Source organism: Drosophila innubila, assembly GCF_004354385.1.
Source record: "Drosophila innubila isolate TH190305 chromosome 2L unlocalized genomic scaffold, UK_Dinn_1.0 4_B_2L, whole genome shotgun sequence".
Classification (NCBI taxonomy): Eukaryota; Metazoa; Arthropoda; class Insecta; order Diptera; family Drosophilidae; genus Drosophila; species Drosophila innubila.
Window position 1 is genome coordinate 10041304 of NW_022995372.1, and position 18820 is coordinate 10060123.

At 35.7% G+C, this 18820-nt stretch overlaps 1 protein-coding gene across 4 annotated transcripts in view; it reads left to right on the forward strand.

Annotated features, from left to right (window-relative positions):
* Nucleotides 1-18820, forward strand: part of LOC117782051 (ski oncogene) — a 98215-nt gene that overhangs the window by 3759 nt on the left and 75636 nt on the right. Inside the window, exon 2 of one of the 4 annotated variants that reach the window (XM_034618972.1) lies at nt 15186-16175. The exons of the other annotated variants lie outside the window; for them this stretch is intronic. Coding sequence (XP_034474863.1) covers nt 15186-15437 — 252 coding nt within the window. The 3' untranslated portion in view covers nt 15438-16175. Of the gene's footprint in view, nt 1-15185; nt 16176-18820 lie in introns of those variants that run through there. 4 annotated transcript variants of the gene reach the window in all.

An 18820-nucleotide genomic window follows, 5' to 3' on the forward strand; every position in this document is an offset into this window, starting at 1 on the left:
CGCAGCGACGCTGACTGCGCCCGTGGCAGAAGTCTTTTAATTTGAGCTGCAAAAATCCAGCAAATATGTTATATTATAATAAGGGCTTAAAGGCACGGCTAACGGGGTTGTCTGGGGGGTTTAACGGGGAGCAAGGGCAAAAATAAATCGCAAAAACCGGTTGACGTCTGTCTGCTGCTGGCTGTGTACTTTGCTCTCAATCATCCTCTCTTCCTCACTCTCTTTGGTTGCTGCTTTTGATTAGGCGCCGCGCAGTCGCAACTGCCAGTGCTGCTTGTTGAGAAAAAACAAATATAAAGGAACACACCATCATATAAAAATGTGTATATGTATACATTTTAGTATAACAATAACAAGCAGCAGCGCCGCCAGACGCAAAGGCAGAAGCAGCCGCGACTGCGACTGCGGCAGCAGTTAGCAGCAGACAGAGAGCTTGCGTGAGAGGGGCGAAGCTAAAGAGCGCCCCACACAGGCGCAGCATGCAAACAAACTAGCTTTGAAATGCCAATGAACGTGATAGACGACGACGACGACGACGTCGATAGCAACAAAAACAATAACGACGCTGCCGCTGTTGTTGTCACGAGGCGCAGACTTTGACTGAGCAGTCGGCAGACCTTTTGTGTTTTTATTTTTTGCCTGCCCTTCGAAGAGTTGTCACTGGTTAAGCTTATTGTTGTCGTTGTTGTTGTTTTTGCTTTCATGATCGGCGCCTGTTTGTGACTAATCAAGTTGGCAGCCCTCGCAGCCGCCTGATGACTTTCGCTGCCTGCTCTTATTAACTCTCCCTCGACATCTCTATTATTCTCTCTCTCTCTCTCTCTCTCTCTCTCTCTCTCTCCGCAAGTTGGCTGCCACTCAGAATAATTTCAAATCGCAAATTTTGTTTATTTATTTTTTGGTTTTTTGGAATTTCTGTTGTACTTTTTTTTTGTTTTCAAAACGAAACATTACTGTATCAACGGGTTTTGCTTATCGCTCATAAAAGTATCAAAATTTACATAAATGCTTTAATCTTTGCGCATATCTCTGCTTTCAATATATAGAGACAAAAGACTCGTCTCTTTGGGGTTTTTGTTATTGTTTGGCTTATTTTTGGTTCCTCAGTCGTTGTGTATTTCTGGTTGTATGCATGAAATTACAAATCTACAATTGAACGCTTGGCACGTCCCAAAAGCTTCGAGCCATTGTAATTCATTGGACATTCGTTTATCTTATCTTTCAGCCAGCCTGATAAAGTCTGCACAAAATTTTCGTTGACCACGTTTTGAATTAGCCAAAAAAAAAAAACCAAAAAAAAAATGAAAAGATATAGTAATAAAGCATATTTAGTCAGGGTTACCTTTAATCGAACAATCCATAAAGTCCAACTGATAAGATCGCCACCTAGTCAGAATTACAATTCTTCAGTTCAACTTTTATTTAAAAGAAAGAAAGAGGAAGCCCGTGATTAGGCAAACTCGTGTTTCTCTCACCATTGATTATTCTCTATTATAAAAAAAACTTTGAGAATAATTTGATTAGTGATGAGCTATGTGATCAGCTAATTGGACTGTCATGATAAACTCAAATAAAATTGGTTTGGACTTCTAGAAAATATTGCTATTATTGTGAAATGTTTAAAAAAAATTGCAAAGGTTTAATTTCCTTTGTAGAGCTCGTAATAAGCATTGTAAAGTATTTTTTTTGTTTGACTTCTTAAATAGAAGAAATGTTTTTCTACAATTACAATTCTTCATTAAATTTTACTTATTAGATAATAAAGAATTTGTAACCTTCTTCTGTTTAAGTTTTTTGCTTCGTATGGATCTAATCTTTTTTGCCCCTCATCCGGCAATTGTTGTTGTTGTTCTAATTAAATATATGTGTACGTTTATATATACATATACATACTATATATGATTATTAACCGCAGGGATTTGCTTCGTTGAGCTTGTTGTTGGGAAAGCTGACAGTTGGCGATGTGATAAGCGCGATAAGCCAGTCCATCGTACGCTCCCTCACTCTTATTGCTGATCTATTAAAAGACCCCGCTGGCGAGTCTCGAGACCTCCTCGCATCATCATGTCATGTGATGTTCGCTTTGTGCATTTTTTTTTATTTATTTATTTTTTTTGGGTTCTGTTTTTCTTTTTGCTAATGCGAAAAAAACTTGAACGGAGAGAACTAAAGGCAAGGTCTGTTAAGGTGTGGTCGGGACTAGGCCTGGGCTAGGTGCTTGTATAAGTCAGTACCTGCCTTGAGTACGACACTGAGTACTTTTGCATACGTTTTTGTTGTTGCTGGGACAGGTGAGTATGCGGCTGAACCTCAGCTTAGACAACTCTTATGCGTCGTTTATCGCTGATCTCAAATCTAAATAGTTTGCTTGTTGTTAAAGATACAGACACAGGCACAGACTCAGACCAAATCTTGAAGCACAGACCCGTCTCGGCGACATCTTAAAATCTGGCCCACGCCCCCCTCTTGCAATACTCCTCGCTGCCCACTTAGCAAATGCTTAAAAATCATTCTCGTGTTTATTTTAATTAAGCCCAACGATTAAATTAGAGCGTTCAATTTTTTCTGTTGTAGCCAATGATATTGGCATGCTGTTGTTGTTATTGTTGTTCTTGTTGCGTATCGTTTTTCAATTGATTTGAGATTTGTGTATATTTCTTTTTTAGCGCACACACAAATTAGTGAAAATATTTAAATAACCGAAACGTGTTTCAACATTTTTTTTATTTATTATTTTCTTTTTCATCTTCTTTGAGCGAGCAAAGGTGAAAATTATTATGTAAATATTTTGTCAACGATTCCAATCAACATTGTTGCAGTTATTATTGGTATCGCTATACGCTGGAAATTTTTATTTAAATTTGTAATGGAAAACTGCCCTTAACTGATTAGAATTTTGTCTAAAATATCAATCAAGTTCATCTTAAGCTACAATTTTTTAATATTCATGAATATATTATTGACTTTTCTGACTACTAAAAATAGAACTCACTCAGCTTTAATTTAATAAAGATCATCTTTCCATTTGCTTAATATTTTCTCTATTATTTAAATTATCTTTATTATTATAACTTGAAAAAATCTGACCGCTAGATGGCGACTCTATTCTACTATTGCAATGATTCGCTTTTTATTTAATTAAAATCATATTTTATTATTGTATGTACATATATAGGGCATTGCGTATTCGTCTTTGCAGCTGACATTGTACTTTGGAATTTTTATTTATTTTTACTTATTTTGCTAATAGGCAATGACCTTGTTTTTATTGTTGCTTGTGTTTTTATATGCATTACTATATATTTGTTCGTGTTGCTAGCAACTTAAAATGTGTTACAAATGTCTCAACTGAATTTGTATAGAAGTGTTCACATTGTAGTATAAATAGTATAGTATATTATAGTATAGTATGCTATGTACATATGTATAATTGATAATTGAATCGAAGCTCTGCTGATAATACAAACACATGGTACATGTATTATAATATATGTATGTAGTGTAATAAAACTACTTATGAGGTTGCCTTGCGCAGTCTTTCTTATCACTGATTACCTCTATTCTCACACACTCTCTCTCTTTCTTTCGCATTCTTAGTCTTTTATTCGCGCTTATCAGCTGTTTATTATATTAGTTCTTATCAGTGCAATGTGCTGTGAGAGCAGAGCATATTCCATTGGTATCTGGTCTGGGAAAGAGTTCTCTATATCCATATCTATCCAGCAGCACTTTTAGCACCACGTCTAAGCGTCGTCTTCCGTGGAAGACGTGACAGAATTTGCCTGCAACGTTTAAAGCGATGCTATCACAAATCTTGAGCAGTCCAACATTTCAGTATGATGATGATGTTGTTGATGATGATAATGTTGGCCATTCCACACTCAGTCACACATTGAGCGAGTTGTTTACAAGCGATTTCCTAGTGTCATTTCCCATGTTCTCGCTGGCCAACGTTTCCGTCAGACGTTATAGACCCTACCACCTCTTCCACCCGCTCCCCTGACTACTCGCAACATCTGACAGTTTACACCTGGCACAGGTGACGGTCTATGGCGATGGCGACTTGCTTCACTGGTTATCCCTCTCCCCTTTGCTATGTCTCTCTCTTTATTTGCATCTGTATCTTGGTCTTGGTCTGAGTTCAGGTTCTAGTTCTGTCTGCTTTTGGACCTTGTTTATTTCCTTCCTATTTGCTTAACGGTTGCTTGGTCCGTCTAGGCGGAAATTGGCAATGAGTTGACTCCTTCAAGTCTTTGGAGTTATCACTGTATTCTCTTTCCTCAACACAATCATCGCTAATCGGGCAGCCAATTGAAGTTTATCCACCGTACATATTGGCAATCAAAATAATTTTCTAAATTATATGAATTTCGATTTCGCATTCATAAAATTGTAAAAAAAAAATTACGAACACATATTTTTTTTTCCACTAATTGCATTTCTATTCGATAAAAGTCGCGCCAGCAATGAAAAAAGCAAAAGAAATTAATTAAAAAGTAATAGATAGAATAACAACAACAGCGACATCACCGGGATCATATTTTTTGTATTGTGACTATTTTCTTTTTAAAAATAGAGATAACTAGAAAGAAAGAGAAAGGAGTCAATACTGATTTAAACTTTGATTATTTATCGACATTGTAAAAGAGGAAGGGAGAGAGACACAAAGAGAAAGAAAATCAGACTAATGAATAGAGAGCGACAGAGTGGGAGAAAGAGAGGGACAGAGAAGTATGCCAATTTATCAACAAAATTGAACCGAAATTGTCGAATGCAGTTTTAGTCTGATTTGACTCTTTAATTTGACTAATTATTATACTCTTCTAAAGGGTCCATTTGTCTATAGTTTTTGAAATAGTTTTGTTAGTTATGTTTACTATATATTTCATTCTATCTTTACATAATATATAATTTGTAATGCAATTTTGGCCCTGATTTAACTGTTTCGACTTGTTTCGAAAATAGTTTTCTGGTACAAAATATTGCTTAAATATTAAATATATATAAATTATGAATAACTTGACTTTCTATTTGTATCTTTTTTTTAATCTTACGATAATCTTTAACGTTTTTGTTCATTTCCCTTGTAACTTTCATAAATTAAATGAAAATTAATTTATTTTGAAACATATCTTAAGCCCATTTTTAGTAATGATAAATTTCTGAATATTCGAATATTTAGTACAATTAATTGAAAAACTTAGAAATTTGAATTTTTTTTTCATACTGATTCGATTAAATTTGAAGCTAAAAATAAAGTTTTTTTTCTTCTTAGTTTACAGAGCTAAAGTGATTATTTTATTATTATTATCTTAGTTCATTTGCTTTATTTCATTGCTGCATTTTTAGAAAATTAGTGTATAGAATATAAATGATAAACTTTAAGAAAAATCCCACAGCATTTTCAATCTGCACAGTTGTAAACTTGTCAAATGTGTAACGGTTGGCAATGTGGTTTCGGTTTGCAATTGGGTTTGGTTTCTACTTTTGCACTTGTCAAGAAGAAATTGATTGACAGCAGTTGTAAGACGAGACTTGACATACGTTTTATGGGGCATTTAGATAATGAAACACAACCCGTCTTAGCCCGACCTCTTCACAAACTTTATCAAACAACAACATTACATGTTGTTCAAAATAAAATGTGTACAAATCTCAAAAGTTAAATCTTTATAACTTTCGTGTCTGGGCTGAAATCTCTGGCGGCACTTTCACACGCGATAATAGCAACAACAATAACCCAGAGAATTGTTGATGCTGTTCTGCCGAAAAATAACAAAATTGTGTTAGATTTGCGTGCAGCTGTTGCTATTGTTAATGTTGCTGCTGTTGTTGTTGCTGTTGTTGGGTGGGTGTTTTGAATTTCAACGGCTACTCGTGTTTAGCATCGAACCAAAAGCCGTCAAGAGAAATTCTAGACGTTTTGCACGTCAAATGTGGCAGCTATTGTTGTTGTTGCTGCTGTTGTTGTTGTAGTTGTTGCAGCCGCCTGTCACTGCGCATGAGTGAGCTTGGGGCTAAGTGTCTAGCTATGGGAGAGCATTGCAAAAAAATAAAACCAAAACAAACAATAACAGCAACAACGTCGACAACGACGTCAATTGTAAATTTTGCGCGACATGGCGGCAAATGCAACAGCAACAGCCACAGCAGCAACAGCCACAGCAGCAACAACAGCAGCAACAACACCCGCTACCAGTCGCCTCTTAGCCAACACGTCAACGCCATTTGCTTGTTGTAAATGATATTGTCGTCACACAAACATACACACATACACTCCCATGCACATTTGCATAGTGCCCAACAAAATGTTGTTACTGGTGACGCCGTGGATGCCACAAAATGTAATACCCCAAGACAACAGCAATGACGCTGTCAATACACTAACAAACATTTGCATTAGTTAATGCAACTACTTTGGCACAGAAATTGGGGCATAACTCTATTTTCTATTCATTTCGCAAACGAAATAATAATTTATACTATTAGGCATGGTAGTGTTGATATTCATAATATCAGTTAGAATAATTTTATTAATACATAAAAAAAAAAAAATAGATTTTCCAAATAAATATATTAAAAAACATCATTAAAATAATGTTAATATTTTGTACTATGTCCATAATACATATGAATGCTTGTTTTAGTTTTATTATTTTTATTTTTTTCAAGATTAATATTTTTAAACAATTAGTTCTCGAATATATATATTATTTACTCGTATCAAAATAATGGATATATTAACTGCCTACTTTTCATCCAGTTAATTTTCTTAATATTCTCAGCAGAGCATCTAAGATTCGTTCGGTTGTTAAGTTTAGTTTTTTTAAGGTCTTGCCTTACCCACATTGGTTGTTGTTGTCGCAGGCACTGAACTATAAAATGCGCTCACTGTGGCCAGTTACATTGTTGTTAGCTCAATCTCCGAATGCAATAGACCTTCCCCAACTCACCCACACCTCTGAAAATACCCACCCTGGCACCCCGCACCTTGCAACCCGCACAAGCCGCGCTTGAGGTCTTTTTTTTTTTTTTTTTAATTGGCACACAAAAATTGTGCGCATATAACCTGAAAGTGGCTGCCCCCAAAGCGTACTAGTAACCCCTCCTCCTCCCTTAACCGCTTTCTACGTATCTTCCCCTGTCCTACCTCAAGTCTGACGTGGCTGACGCGGCTTCAAGTCGGCAGACACGCGACTCTCGGCTAATGAAATATTAGAAGCTGACAACGCGACGAAGAAATTACCAGTCTAGGGGGCGGGTGTGGTATTAAGGGGGTGACAAGGAGGGATATTAGGGGGTATTTTGTGTAATTATAAAGTAACGTGCATTAAGAAATTCTTTGTTGCAGTTGTTGTTGTTATGTTCTTGTTTTGCTGTTGTTGTGCATTGTTGTACTCGTTACTCGCAGAGTACAAGGGTATATTTCAGCGAAGAGGAGGCGTGACAGATGAATAAAGGATATTTATTCTTGATCAACATCAAGTCCGTCTGTTTAAACGAACAGATCTCAGAGATAACATGAGCTAAAGTAACTAAATATGAAGCTCATAGACATGACAGTATTTTGTAAAATCTGTTACGCCATCAATCCCAAAGTTTTCAAGATAGAAAGTTCTTTTTGATGGTGATCTTCAATATCGATAAATATTACGATAGCTAAGATTGATTTGGCTTTTGATTATTTGAATTGAGTAACGGGTATCTTTAAGTCAGGGACACGACTATAACGTTGTTACTTATTTTTGTAATTAATGAAATGTCTGACGGTCTCTCTCAGCTGCCACAAATTGCGCTCTCGCTCTGTGTTTCATTCTCACTCTCTAGCTAGCTCTTTCTCTGTATTCACTTCCTTCTCTCGCTCGCTGTTGCTTACGGAAATATTGACGCAGCAAAGCAAAAGCGAGCGACCTCTTGATTGTCGCTACCGACTACCTCTCTCTTTCTCTCTCTTTCTGCCCCCTTTGCCCCTTACCAAGCGCACTTTACGCCGCATTGTGCAATCTATTGACTCTGTACACGTGACAGGCAACTCTCAAGATTGTTGTTGGCCAAGTGTCTGAGCCGACTCAGTCGTCGTCGTCGTTGTCATCGTCGTCATCGTCTAATTGCCTGCAATGTCTGTCCCGAAAGCCCTTGGCTTATGTAAACGGCCATTGAAAAAATGCGTCAACTGTTGCTATTTTTTTTTTTTTTTTTTGCTGTAAGTTTTCCTTCACATCATTATCAATCTGAACATAATCATGATCACCAACAGCACTAATAAAATTGCAGTTTTGAACTTGATTTGAAAAACCCAGTCAAGTCAGGCAATGGCAATTATTTGGGCCGCTGAACCGGTTGCCAGTTGCCAATTGGCCAAAATGTTGGCCAGCAGAAAATAAATTGTGGGCCAATGTTGGCCACATTTGGCGGCATACTCCAGATGCAGCAAATGTGGATTAAGTTATTTATAAAATTAAAAATAATATATAATTAAATTGGAAATGAATATATAAATAACTCTAGTTGCTTAAATGTTGCATGTAACATTTTGTATATGTTTAATGTTGGCAACATTTTGGGGCATGCTTAAAGTAATTGATAAATGTAAATAAATTTGTATCGTTAAAATAAAATAAATAAATGTTGTAAGTTGCAACTTGTTGCCATTGCCATTTCAACCATGTGCTGCCGCAATTGTTGTTGTTGTAGTTGTTATTTCTCGTTGGCACGCCCATGCCGCCTACTTGCGGCTCAATTATGCCAATTGCAGTTGGTTTTGCGCCATGACCTTAAAAAGACAACATGGAAATGTCTGTGTGCCCCACTTGCCAACGTTGCACAGTTGCTTGCAGCTGTTTGATGTTGCGTCCGTCTCGAGTTATGCAATTTATCAAGCATTTCGGCGGTTAAATTCTGCAGAGCGCTTTTTGGTTAAATACCTTAAGTGGTTTTAGCCAACTATAAGCCGAGACTGATTCGTCGGAAAACCAAAACGCATTTGACCCACTGAACGTTAAGTCAACACGGCAAAGTAATTTTCCATTTTCCATTTTTCCATTGGCGCATTTTCAAGTTAATTATGGCGCACATTGTTGGAATTCATTGAGAGGCAGCTTCCCAATAGTTGTGGACCTCTTCGCATGAGTCAACCAGGCGACAACCTTGCCAAAGTCTTGCCGGGACTTTTGTTAAAACCAGCAGCCAGCCCACCTATTCACAAAACCGTCAATAGACAACCGCCAACAGGCAACCAGCTCATGCTAAATTCTCATGAAATTCGTTTGAAAAATTATTATTTTTCTTTCATTCGTTTTTTCCTCTCAAGCGAAAATATTTTGTTCATTAAAAAAATGTGTAAAATAGACAAGAGACTTGCAATGAAAATAAAATAGAGAACTCACAGACAGTAAAATTGATGTGGGCGTGGTCTACGTTCACGTCGACGTCGACGACAAACGACAAACAATTTTGACTGCCAACAAATGCAACAAAAGCAAAAAAAAATTTAACAACAAAGTGAAATAATTTTGAAAAAATATGCCGAAAGTGCAAACAAGCAAAATATTTAAAATTTATGGGAATTTCTCATTTTGCTCTTAAACAGGGCATATTAGCTATGCGTTGAACTAGAATAGAAGACGAAGAATATGTCAAAAATTGTTTTTAGGTGGCGCTTTGAATGATTTAAGAAATGTTTCTAAAATATTTGATTTTGAAAAATGTTTTTGTTTACTTGGTTTTTAGAATATCTTATTTATTAATTTTTATCTGATGTGCTAATAGTTTATTTCGACTGTTTTTAGTTAAAAATAAAGAAAATAAATAATAAAACTTAAAAATATAATTTCTGTCGTCTTGAATAAATGCGTAATATAAACATTACGAAATATTAATCAAATTTAGAAGCTTTTTATATAGATTTTCTTAAATACAAATACATGTGGATATTATCTCAAGATTAAAATAAGACTATGATAATGTTGTTCGTTATTATCTATCAATAGCTAAGCTCAAAATTTATAACTGCAAGTTTGTGCCTTCCAATAGTAAAGAGTACTTCTGTGCCTCCTCTCTTGTCTAAATTAAGAATATCTTTCTTTTAGGTATAAGTACAGTCCAGTTGTTGTTTTTCTCTTATGCTTGTTCTAGCTATGTCAGCAACAATTAGCCGACGTCTTCATCGCCTTTGGCTTTGCGTTTAAAAATAGGCAGCAAATAAATCAAATTTATGTGTGAAATGGCAAAAAGAAAATAAAATAAAACAGAGAAACGCAGTCTATAACAATATTTAAGAGACTGAATAGCATATAACAAGTTCCGTTGCCTTTTAAGATCTATTCCTTGCGTTACGTATACGTAGTACAACGAGTTTCTTTAATTTTTCCTTTCATTATCTTTTAATGACAAATTTGCTTCAGTTTTGCAGTTATCTTTTATCCTTTATCGATGGCAATTTGCAGCGCTCTATCGCCAGGCATTAATCTTTGGCAAAAAAGGCAATTAAACCATACGAGTTGCCCCCAATTTCATCCTACTTCCTTCCTTCAATGCAATGCAACCCTTTGCTCCCTGGGGCAATGCTAATTATTAATGATGGTTTTATCTTCTTTTTTTTTGCTTTAGCAGCTTTTTAAATTTTTAATTGCAAACGCATTGCAAATATTGACGAAAGTGCGTGTTTTCCTATTCCCTCTGTTCATTCTTCCCTTCTTCTGACCTAAGACATTAAAGAAAACACAACAACAACAACAATGAGTAGGACAACCCCTAGCAAACATACGAGTCCGAGTATCCTTTCTATCTACAGCACACAAAAGCCACAAAAGCCAACCCCAAAAGACAAAAGTAAATTGCGTTGCTTTTCAGTTTGGCAATATGCGTAGAGCATTCAGGACAAAGCAACACCTTGGAAGTTAGGGTTGCTTGGATCTATTTTATAGCATAAATTTGTGCACATGTGTACATGTAGTGTGATATAGTTATAGGTATGACATTAATGAGAGTTCATAAAGGAATATAAAATAGTAATAATAAACCCCAAGAAAGAGACTAAATAGTCCATCTCGAATTAGAAAAAGAATATTGAAGTTTTTCTTTAAATAAGCATATGCATATAAAGTACACAGATCAATAAAAAGATCCTACGTATTTATTCATTCAAAAATCAAATTATTGTAAATTTTTAGTGTTTTGGCAAAAAAATATTTGGCATTAAATATAAAAAGAGAAAACTAGTTGTGTAATGAACAATTTCACAAAATTTTAAATATAAAAACTGAAAAACAACCAATTTTTCAATGCGAATAGAACTTTTTCTTTAATTAAATTTGTATAGATCTAAAATAAAACTTTACTTTATCTTATAGTTTATCTTTTCAACATTTGATTGTATATTTATTTGTATTGTTTAATATTTGTATATTATTTACTTAGTTCTGTCAACTTTAAGTACCTCCCTCGTAAACAGTTTGTATGATTTCTATACAGAATACTCGTACTTTGCTTAAGGCAGTTTCTTTGTTATTATCAGTTTTTAGGGTAGGAGTTGCTGCTTTCAGGTAGCTCAACTTAGTGCGTAACGCAATCTCCATCCCTCCCTATCTCTCCCTCTCTTTCGGTCTCTTTTCTTCGCAGTCAGTTGCCCTCACTTTAGCTTAAAGTTCATCAACTTTTGTGCGGGACACTTATGCACTCTCTGTTTTTCCCCCCATTTCGCAAGTTGAATTTATTAGATTTTTGCACTCGTCTCAGCATTTATCCTGATATGAGATCTGCACACAGTTTGCTGTTGCCAGGCAAAGACGATCTCCCCTCCAAGTATATATGTATATCGTCATTTCCTCTCTCCTCGTTGCCCTCTCTGCTATTGTTAAAACCCTAACAAGCAAGCATTGCCAGTTGTTAGACCAAATGTTCAATAAATGTGACTTGGCAATGTCTAGAAAATCCTTGAAAGGTTAAAGACTTTGTCCATGCAGGACATGATGATGACGTCGTCGTTGTTGCTGAACTCGTTTACCGAACCTGCTGCGGTCGCTGCCCCTGGCCGCCTTCAGTCGGTGCCCTCTGCTTCCAATTCTTCCTTGCTTTGTTAGATGCCAAGTTGCATTGTTGTTTGTGCTTCCTACTCGCCGTTCAAGTTCCTTTCAATGACAATGCGTTCACTCTTCTGCCAATTGGGGGGCAACATGTCGTCATCGTTCTTGTCGTCCTCGTCGACCTCATTGTCGGTGCGTTGTACTCAACTGTCGCTGCTATTTCTTTAGCTCCTGCTCCTTTCCTGCTGCCTGACTTCGTTTTCATTGGGGACGCTCGCGCACACAGAAATCCGTTTTTTATGTGCCCAAGCTGGAATTGTAAGAGGTTAGATGTGGCACTTTTGCGTTAGGGGTGTGCACATTCCATTACAACTTCAGTTTCAACTTTAAATTTCAACTTGAGCTACAGTCGCAGTCGCAGTCACAGTCAGTGCTAATACAAAACTCCCAGCTGCTATTAGGGATGAGCACGTGACAGATAATATACTTTGCCTTTCACAAAGCTACACATATTCTTTTGTCAACTCAAAATTGAGTTTTACAAACAATTTATTGACAATTTTCTGAAAATGCTAAGTGGGACTTCAAATAGGGTATTTTGTTTTTAAATTCTATTACTTTCTATCAACATTATATTATTATAGCAGCTTTTACAAAACTGCATTTTAAATAGAAAATTTTGTTTTAAAATTCAAAGATGATTTATACACTTATAATAATGTATCTATAAATGTTTCACATGAAACTATTTTTATTCCATAAAAATTAAGCATCATTTAGATATTCAAATATTTTCCTATATTATCTCAGTATAATTTTCTTAATCATTCTGTCCGGTTTTGCTGTTTTATGGAATGCTTATGAATCATAAACCTAATTCAAACTTTTTTTAATGATTCATAATTTAATATTAATTAATTTTTGTGATCCCTATTTTTCCAAAATTCTTGTAGCTTAGCTAAAGGTGTATCGTTTGCAATTATTACCATTATTTTCAACTATACCCAACAATAGAATATATTCATAAATGTCGAAAGCAATTTGTTTTAAATATTCGTCGCAAGTAGTTGTTACAAGTAGATATTTGTATCTTTGTGTATCTCTTAGATACTTTGTCCAGCTGTGAATTAGTGCCGTCCCGTCAATCGGCGACGTTGCCTGCGAATTAATGCCGCCAACATAAATTATAAATTAAGACAATTTTAATTAAAACATTTCGCTGGGTTTTTCATATGCATCTCCTCACGCATTGAGCAAGAGTGAGAGCGAATGGTAATGAGAGAGAGCCACAGAAAATATGAAACTTTGGCTCTGTTGTTCTGTCTAGTCTTTAGCTTTTGCGTCTCATTTGCTTTGCTCTATTTGAATTTTGCCTTTGCCTCTGTCTTCAGGCTATTTACTCGTACACACATACTTACTCGCACTTGCCTATACATATTTATGTTTATTTGTTAGCATATACATTTATGAATATTATACACATTGAGATATATTTTATTTGTTTTTCCCCACTCTGCTGTCGACAGTTCTTGTTGTTGCTGCTGACAATTGGCCAAGCGCCAATGATTTTTATACATTTCTTCCCTACTGTCATTGCCTTTTGCTCTTAACGTGCGCCATTTTTGTTGGCTCTTATACCCAGTAATCAAAGAATAGAGACATATAGTTTTAAAATATTACAATACTTTTGGACAGCAGCAAAGATTATTAAAATCAAATTACATGCAAAGTTTGATCAAAAATTACTTTATATTTAGTTTGCAAATAGTTAAGAATGTTAATGATATACTCTAAAAATTACACCAAAATCGCATAATATGTATTTATACATATAATTGATGATGGGCATCTGTTAGTCATGCAGGCTCTCAATTAGAGCATTTCTATTTGATTCTCGTTGTTGTTCCGTTGGGGTCTAACTGAAGTTATTGTTATTGTTGTATTTTCTCTGCGTGTTTTTTTTGCGATTGTTTTATTTTATTTGCTTTGCTTATCGCTGAATTTTATTTTTGTCTGGTCGTCGCGACATCGTCGCCAATTTTTTGTTCTATTTTTTTTTATAATATTTTGAAATTTTCTTGTCTAATATTATTATTGTTTTTGCTTTTTGTTTTTGTGCTTGATAAGAAAATTAACGCCAATCTTTGAGTATGTGCTCATAGTTGCTGTTGTTGTTGTTATTGTTGCTGATAATATTCACTTGAGTTGATTTTTTTTTTGTTTTTCGGAAGACTTACGACAGACGTTGCTTCGCTTTCAAGTAAGAATTTGTTGAGCTGCTAGCGCCCTTGTGTGTGTGTGTGTGTGATCCACATTTCATTGAGAAAAGCCGCCCGCTTGAAGGTCAACGGGAGATGTCATCACTTGACACTCTCTGTGCTGCCAAATGGACCGCATCATCATCAACATCAACATAAACAACAACATCATCCTCATCTCTGAGGTCTCTGCAGTTTGACTTTGTTGGCATCTTTGTCATGGCATACTGACAGTCAACACAGTAAAAATCTAATTATGCGTATCAAAGAGAAGGGGTTTTGAGAGTGAGTGAATGAGGGAAACGTGTAGAGACGTTCGAGATCAATGGGCGGAAGAATGAAGTACTCCATTATCAGTTAATGTCTTATCAAGCGGATATTTTCCGTAACTTTCGCCTTTAAATTGTAAATTGAATGTTAAGTTTCATATTTAAGCGTTTTTCTTAAGAACATTTAAGCGAAACATCAATTTCTTATCGGTGTACTTTGTATTGTGGTATGATTAAATTCAGAATGAGTATTTCATAACTACAAATACAATTATCACATGTTACACTTATGAATCTTTTTAGGGAGCTTACGAACTGTACATTAAAGTATGTGTATATAAATATTTCATTTAGATCATGAATATATATATGAATATATAATATTAAATATATTTAAATATCTTTAATTTAATTTAAAACAAAACTCTAAATTCGATACAAATTTTTTTTTAAAAAACTATGCCAAAATTGACAAATATTTAGAATTGGAAAAGTCAATCAATCACAGTTTTCGCAAAACCGAACGGATATTTGTGAGGGATTTTAGTTTTAGACTTATTCTTTCAATACTTATCTTAAAATATATGCAAAGCATGAAACTAAATTTTTTTATTTCTGTTCTCTTTTAATTGCAGGTATGTAGACAATTGCAACTTGAGTTTAAAGAACTCGAAAAGTTAATACGAGGGCAGTTACAAGTACGTATGAGTATAAGTCCCCTTCGGGCAGCTGTGCGAAGTCCACACAGCCATTCATCTATGTCGTCGTGGTTGTTGCAGCTCCATTTCATGTTGCAAGATGGAGCAAGAACTCCTTTGGCCTCTCCCAGTCTCGCTGTCTCGCTGTGGCTGTCGTCTTTTGTGTCATTTGCACAAAATGACAGTTGACTCGTACATTTCCGGTTCTAAATGCGTAAGTCTAGTCAAATTAAGGCAAACTTTGTCTTGCCGACCACGACGAAGTGAAAGATAAAAGTCGCGAGCGACCGTCGTCTAAGACGTTAGACTTCTAGAGACTTAAGGCTCTGTTGCAATGTTGCATCCTCAACTTTTCTCTTTTGTGTCGTCTGTCTTTTTAGTCAGCGACATGCCTGGCACTTATTGCAAAACACCTGCTCATCTGCCTCGCTGCATGTTGCGTGGAACTGGACTTGGCTTTGGATTGTAGCATGAAATTGTTGCAATTAGATAAGCAGAAATTGTTATGTTGACATTATAAATGAACGTTAGAGACAAGATAAAAGCTGTCACATTATTGCCACGCCCCAAAACACACGCCTGACGTTTAATATTCTAATTCAAATTGGCAACATGTGGCTGCAACTTGACCACAACCCAAAAAAAAAAAAAACATAAAAATAAAAATAAATAATAATAAAGTCAGATCTACAAATCTCCGAGCCATGTCGTGTGCCATTATTTGCGCTCAAGTGCATCTCAGGTGTCGGCTCAACTGCTTCTCTCCCTTCTCTCCTCCCTGAACACCTCTCTCTACCGACTCTTTTCACAACTCTCTATCCCCCTTTTTGGCTCAAACGTTTGCGTTTGCAATTAGTTTGCAATTGGGCCGTGAGACTAGCGAAAAAAGCCGCCAGCTCATTAAGCCAGACACCAGCTAGTTTACAACAACAACAACAATATCAACACTTACAACAGCAACAACAGCAACAACAACAACAACAACAACAAGAACAACTGCGCTAGCGACACCTCGCTAAACGTGAAATACACGAAATAATATTACAAGTTCCGCTTTTTGGCTTCGGTTTTCATTTCTCGCTTCGTTTTGGGGTTCGGAGCTATTACGACCATGTCGTCGTCGTTTTGCTGTTTTAGTAACCCAAATGTTATTGTTGATTTGCCTGAGCTTTGCCCGCGGCTAGCCGCATGTGTCTTAAAGTACCAAAGCGTTGATGGTTTATGCTGATGATCGTAAACATCATGATTACAATGACACTGTCCGCACAGTGGTGAGAAGATCCTAAACATGGTGCTTTGTCAAAATGTTTCGATATATCATTTTAATCGATTAAAGATTATTTTAAACCTTCCATTAATGATCATTCCAAAAGTTAATTACCAAAAAAAGCAACTATAAATTAAAAACATATTTGTTTTTAAATTGAGGTATTTCTTCTTTGTCAATTTTTATTTATTTTAATTATTTCTTTAATATGAAATTATTGAAAAAAAATACAATATATATATCACAAAATTCTTTTTTATTATTATTATAATAAAATCCTATTAATTGCTACTTTACAAGTTTGCAAAGTTTCTTAATGCGATAATTGGCTTGTGTTTTGATTTTATAATCATCTTTCTAAGTCTAACTTACTATTCTAGTTGTGGTAATGTACATTTCAGTGTAAGCCTCTGTTTTCTAATTCCCTAATTCTTATCTAATATTCACTATAATTAACAATAGTTTCTTGGAATTATCACAATTTAGTTCAATTTGCAATTGTTTTTATTTAATGTTTATAAAACATTGAAACAGTGGAATCAGTTTTATTATAACTTTTGGGCAAACCTTTCCTTTAAGAAGATTATTTGCTCCGCTGCTAAAGCCAAGGAAAAAAAAAAAAAATTATTATTCTTAAAAGACTTCAAGGAAAGATAAAAACAATATTTATTTTCTATTTATTGACAACTTGAAACCACTGTGCGTGCCGTGGAGCTTGGTCAATTGACGACGGCATTTGGCGGTCGCTGCGTGTGGCTTTTTCAAAGCAGCGTTTAAATGTTAATAATTTTTATTGCTGCTTCGTCGTTGCCGACGTTGTCGCCGACGCCGTGTGTGATTGTTGCTGTTGTTGTTGTTATTGTAACTGGCATTGTCGACTGGAACCCGGGCCCGATGATAATGCTAATGGCGCTGGCCGGTTGGGTCATTGTCTGGTCATTGGCCGCGGCGCGAAGCGACAAAGTTTTGCACACATCAACAGAAGGTGACGACGCGTCGATTCGCGACAGCAACTGACGACAAATTTGTAGTTAGAGCTGGAGTTGAAGTTGGCTTCTTCATTGTTTATTATGTCTGCCGCATGTGGCATAACAAATGATGTCACGTGGCACGAAAAACCAAATGCGGACTATATCTAAGGTTCAAAAAATGTGATTTAGTGTGCATAATACGCAATTTACAAGCTGACATTGATTTGAGTTTCCGCACATTGCAAATGGCATTTAGTTAATTAAAATATTTGCATTTATAGCAACGGCAACAACTACAATTCAGAGTGCCAATCACAAGTTGCAGCCTGCACTTGAAATATAAATAAAGAACAACAAGAAAAATAACAAGTATCATAGAATGCAATTAACAAATCAAAGCAAAGAGACATCAAAATCAGGCACAACAAATGCAGATTCAGAGACTCAGAAACAGATACAGATACTCACAACTTATAAAAATTAGCGTTACAATTATCAGTCGTACAACTGACAGCTGCCTCACTGAGCTCTTGCCAAATGGCCCATGGATACGTACGTATTCAGTCATTCAGTCAGTCAATCTCTCATTCATTGGCCACAACTTCAGATCCAGCTTCAGCTTCAGCTTGATATATGGCCTTCGCATTGTGGCAAAATCGTTGCCACAGCTTCACAGTACATTCATCTAATATACAGTTCTATTCTCGTTGCTGATCTTAAGACTCAACTCAAGTCAAAACGACGCGTCGCGACGCGACTTAGCTTGTCTCGACTTGAATCGTCTCGTTTGCTGCGAAAATCAAAGCATTCATTGATTTTTGCAATAACAGTTTCAAGTTCAGTTCATCATCAATCAAACTGTGACAAGTGGCAACGATAAATAACCGAATACCACGACTATGCCAATGCTCTATAAGTAATTAAGCAAGACGGTACAAGCTTCGTCGAAATAACAGAGATTTTTTACTAAAATTACTATAAGTGTTTGAAGATTTGTACTTCTACCATTTACGATTCAACTGAAACTTGTAGGATTATTAGAGCTAACGCTTTTAACGAGATAAACATAGGCATTGTATCTATTTTGGGCATAATGTTTGAATAGTCTAACAACTTGATAAATTTATGCTATAATGTCGGGAGTACTTAACTTTTGTAGGTAGCAAACATAAAAAGATAACATTATAACAATATAATTGCGTTAATGAAACTATAAAAGTCATTTAAATAATATAAATATTAAAGACATATAATTTGGGAAGTACTTTAATGATATATAAATGTCCATAGCTTGTAGTGGAAATATTGAATAAACAATTAAAACTTATGATAAG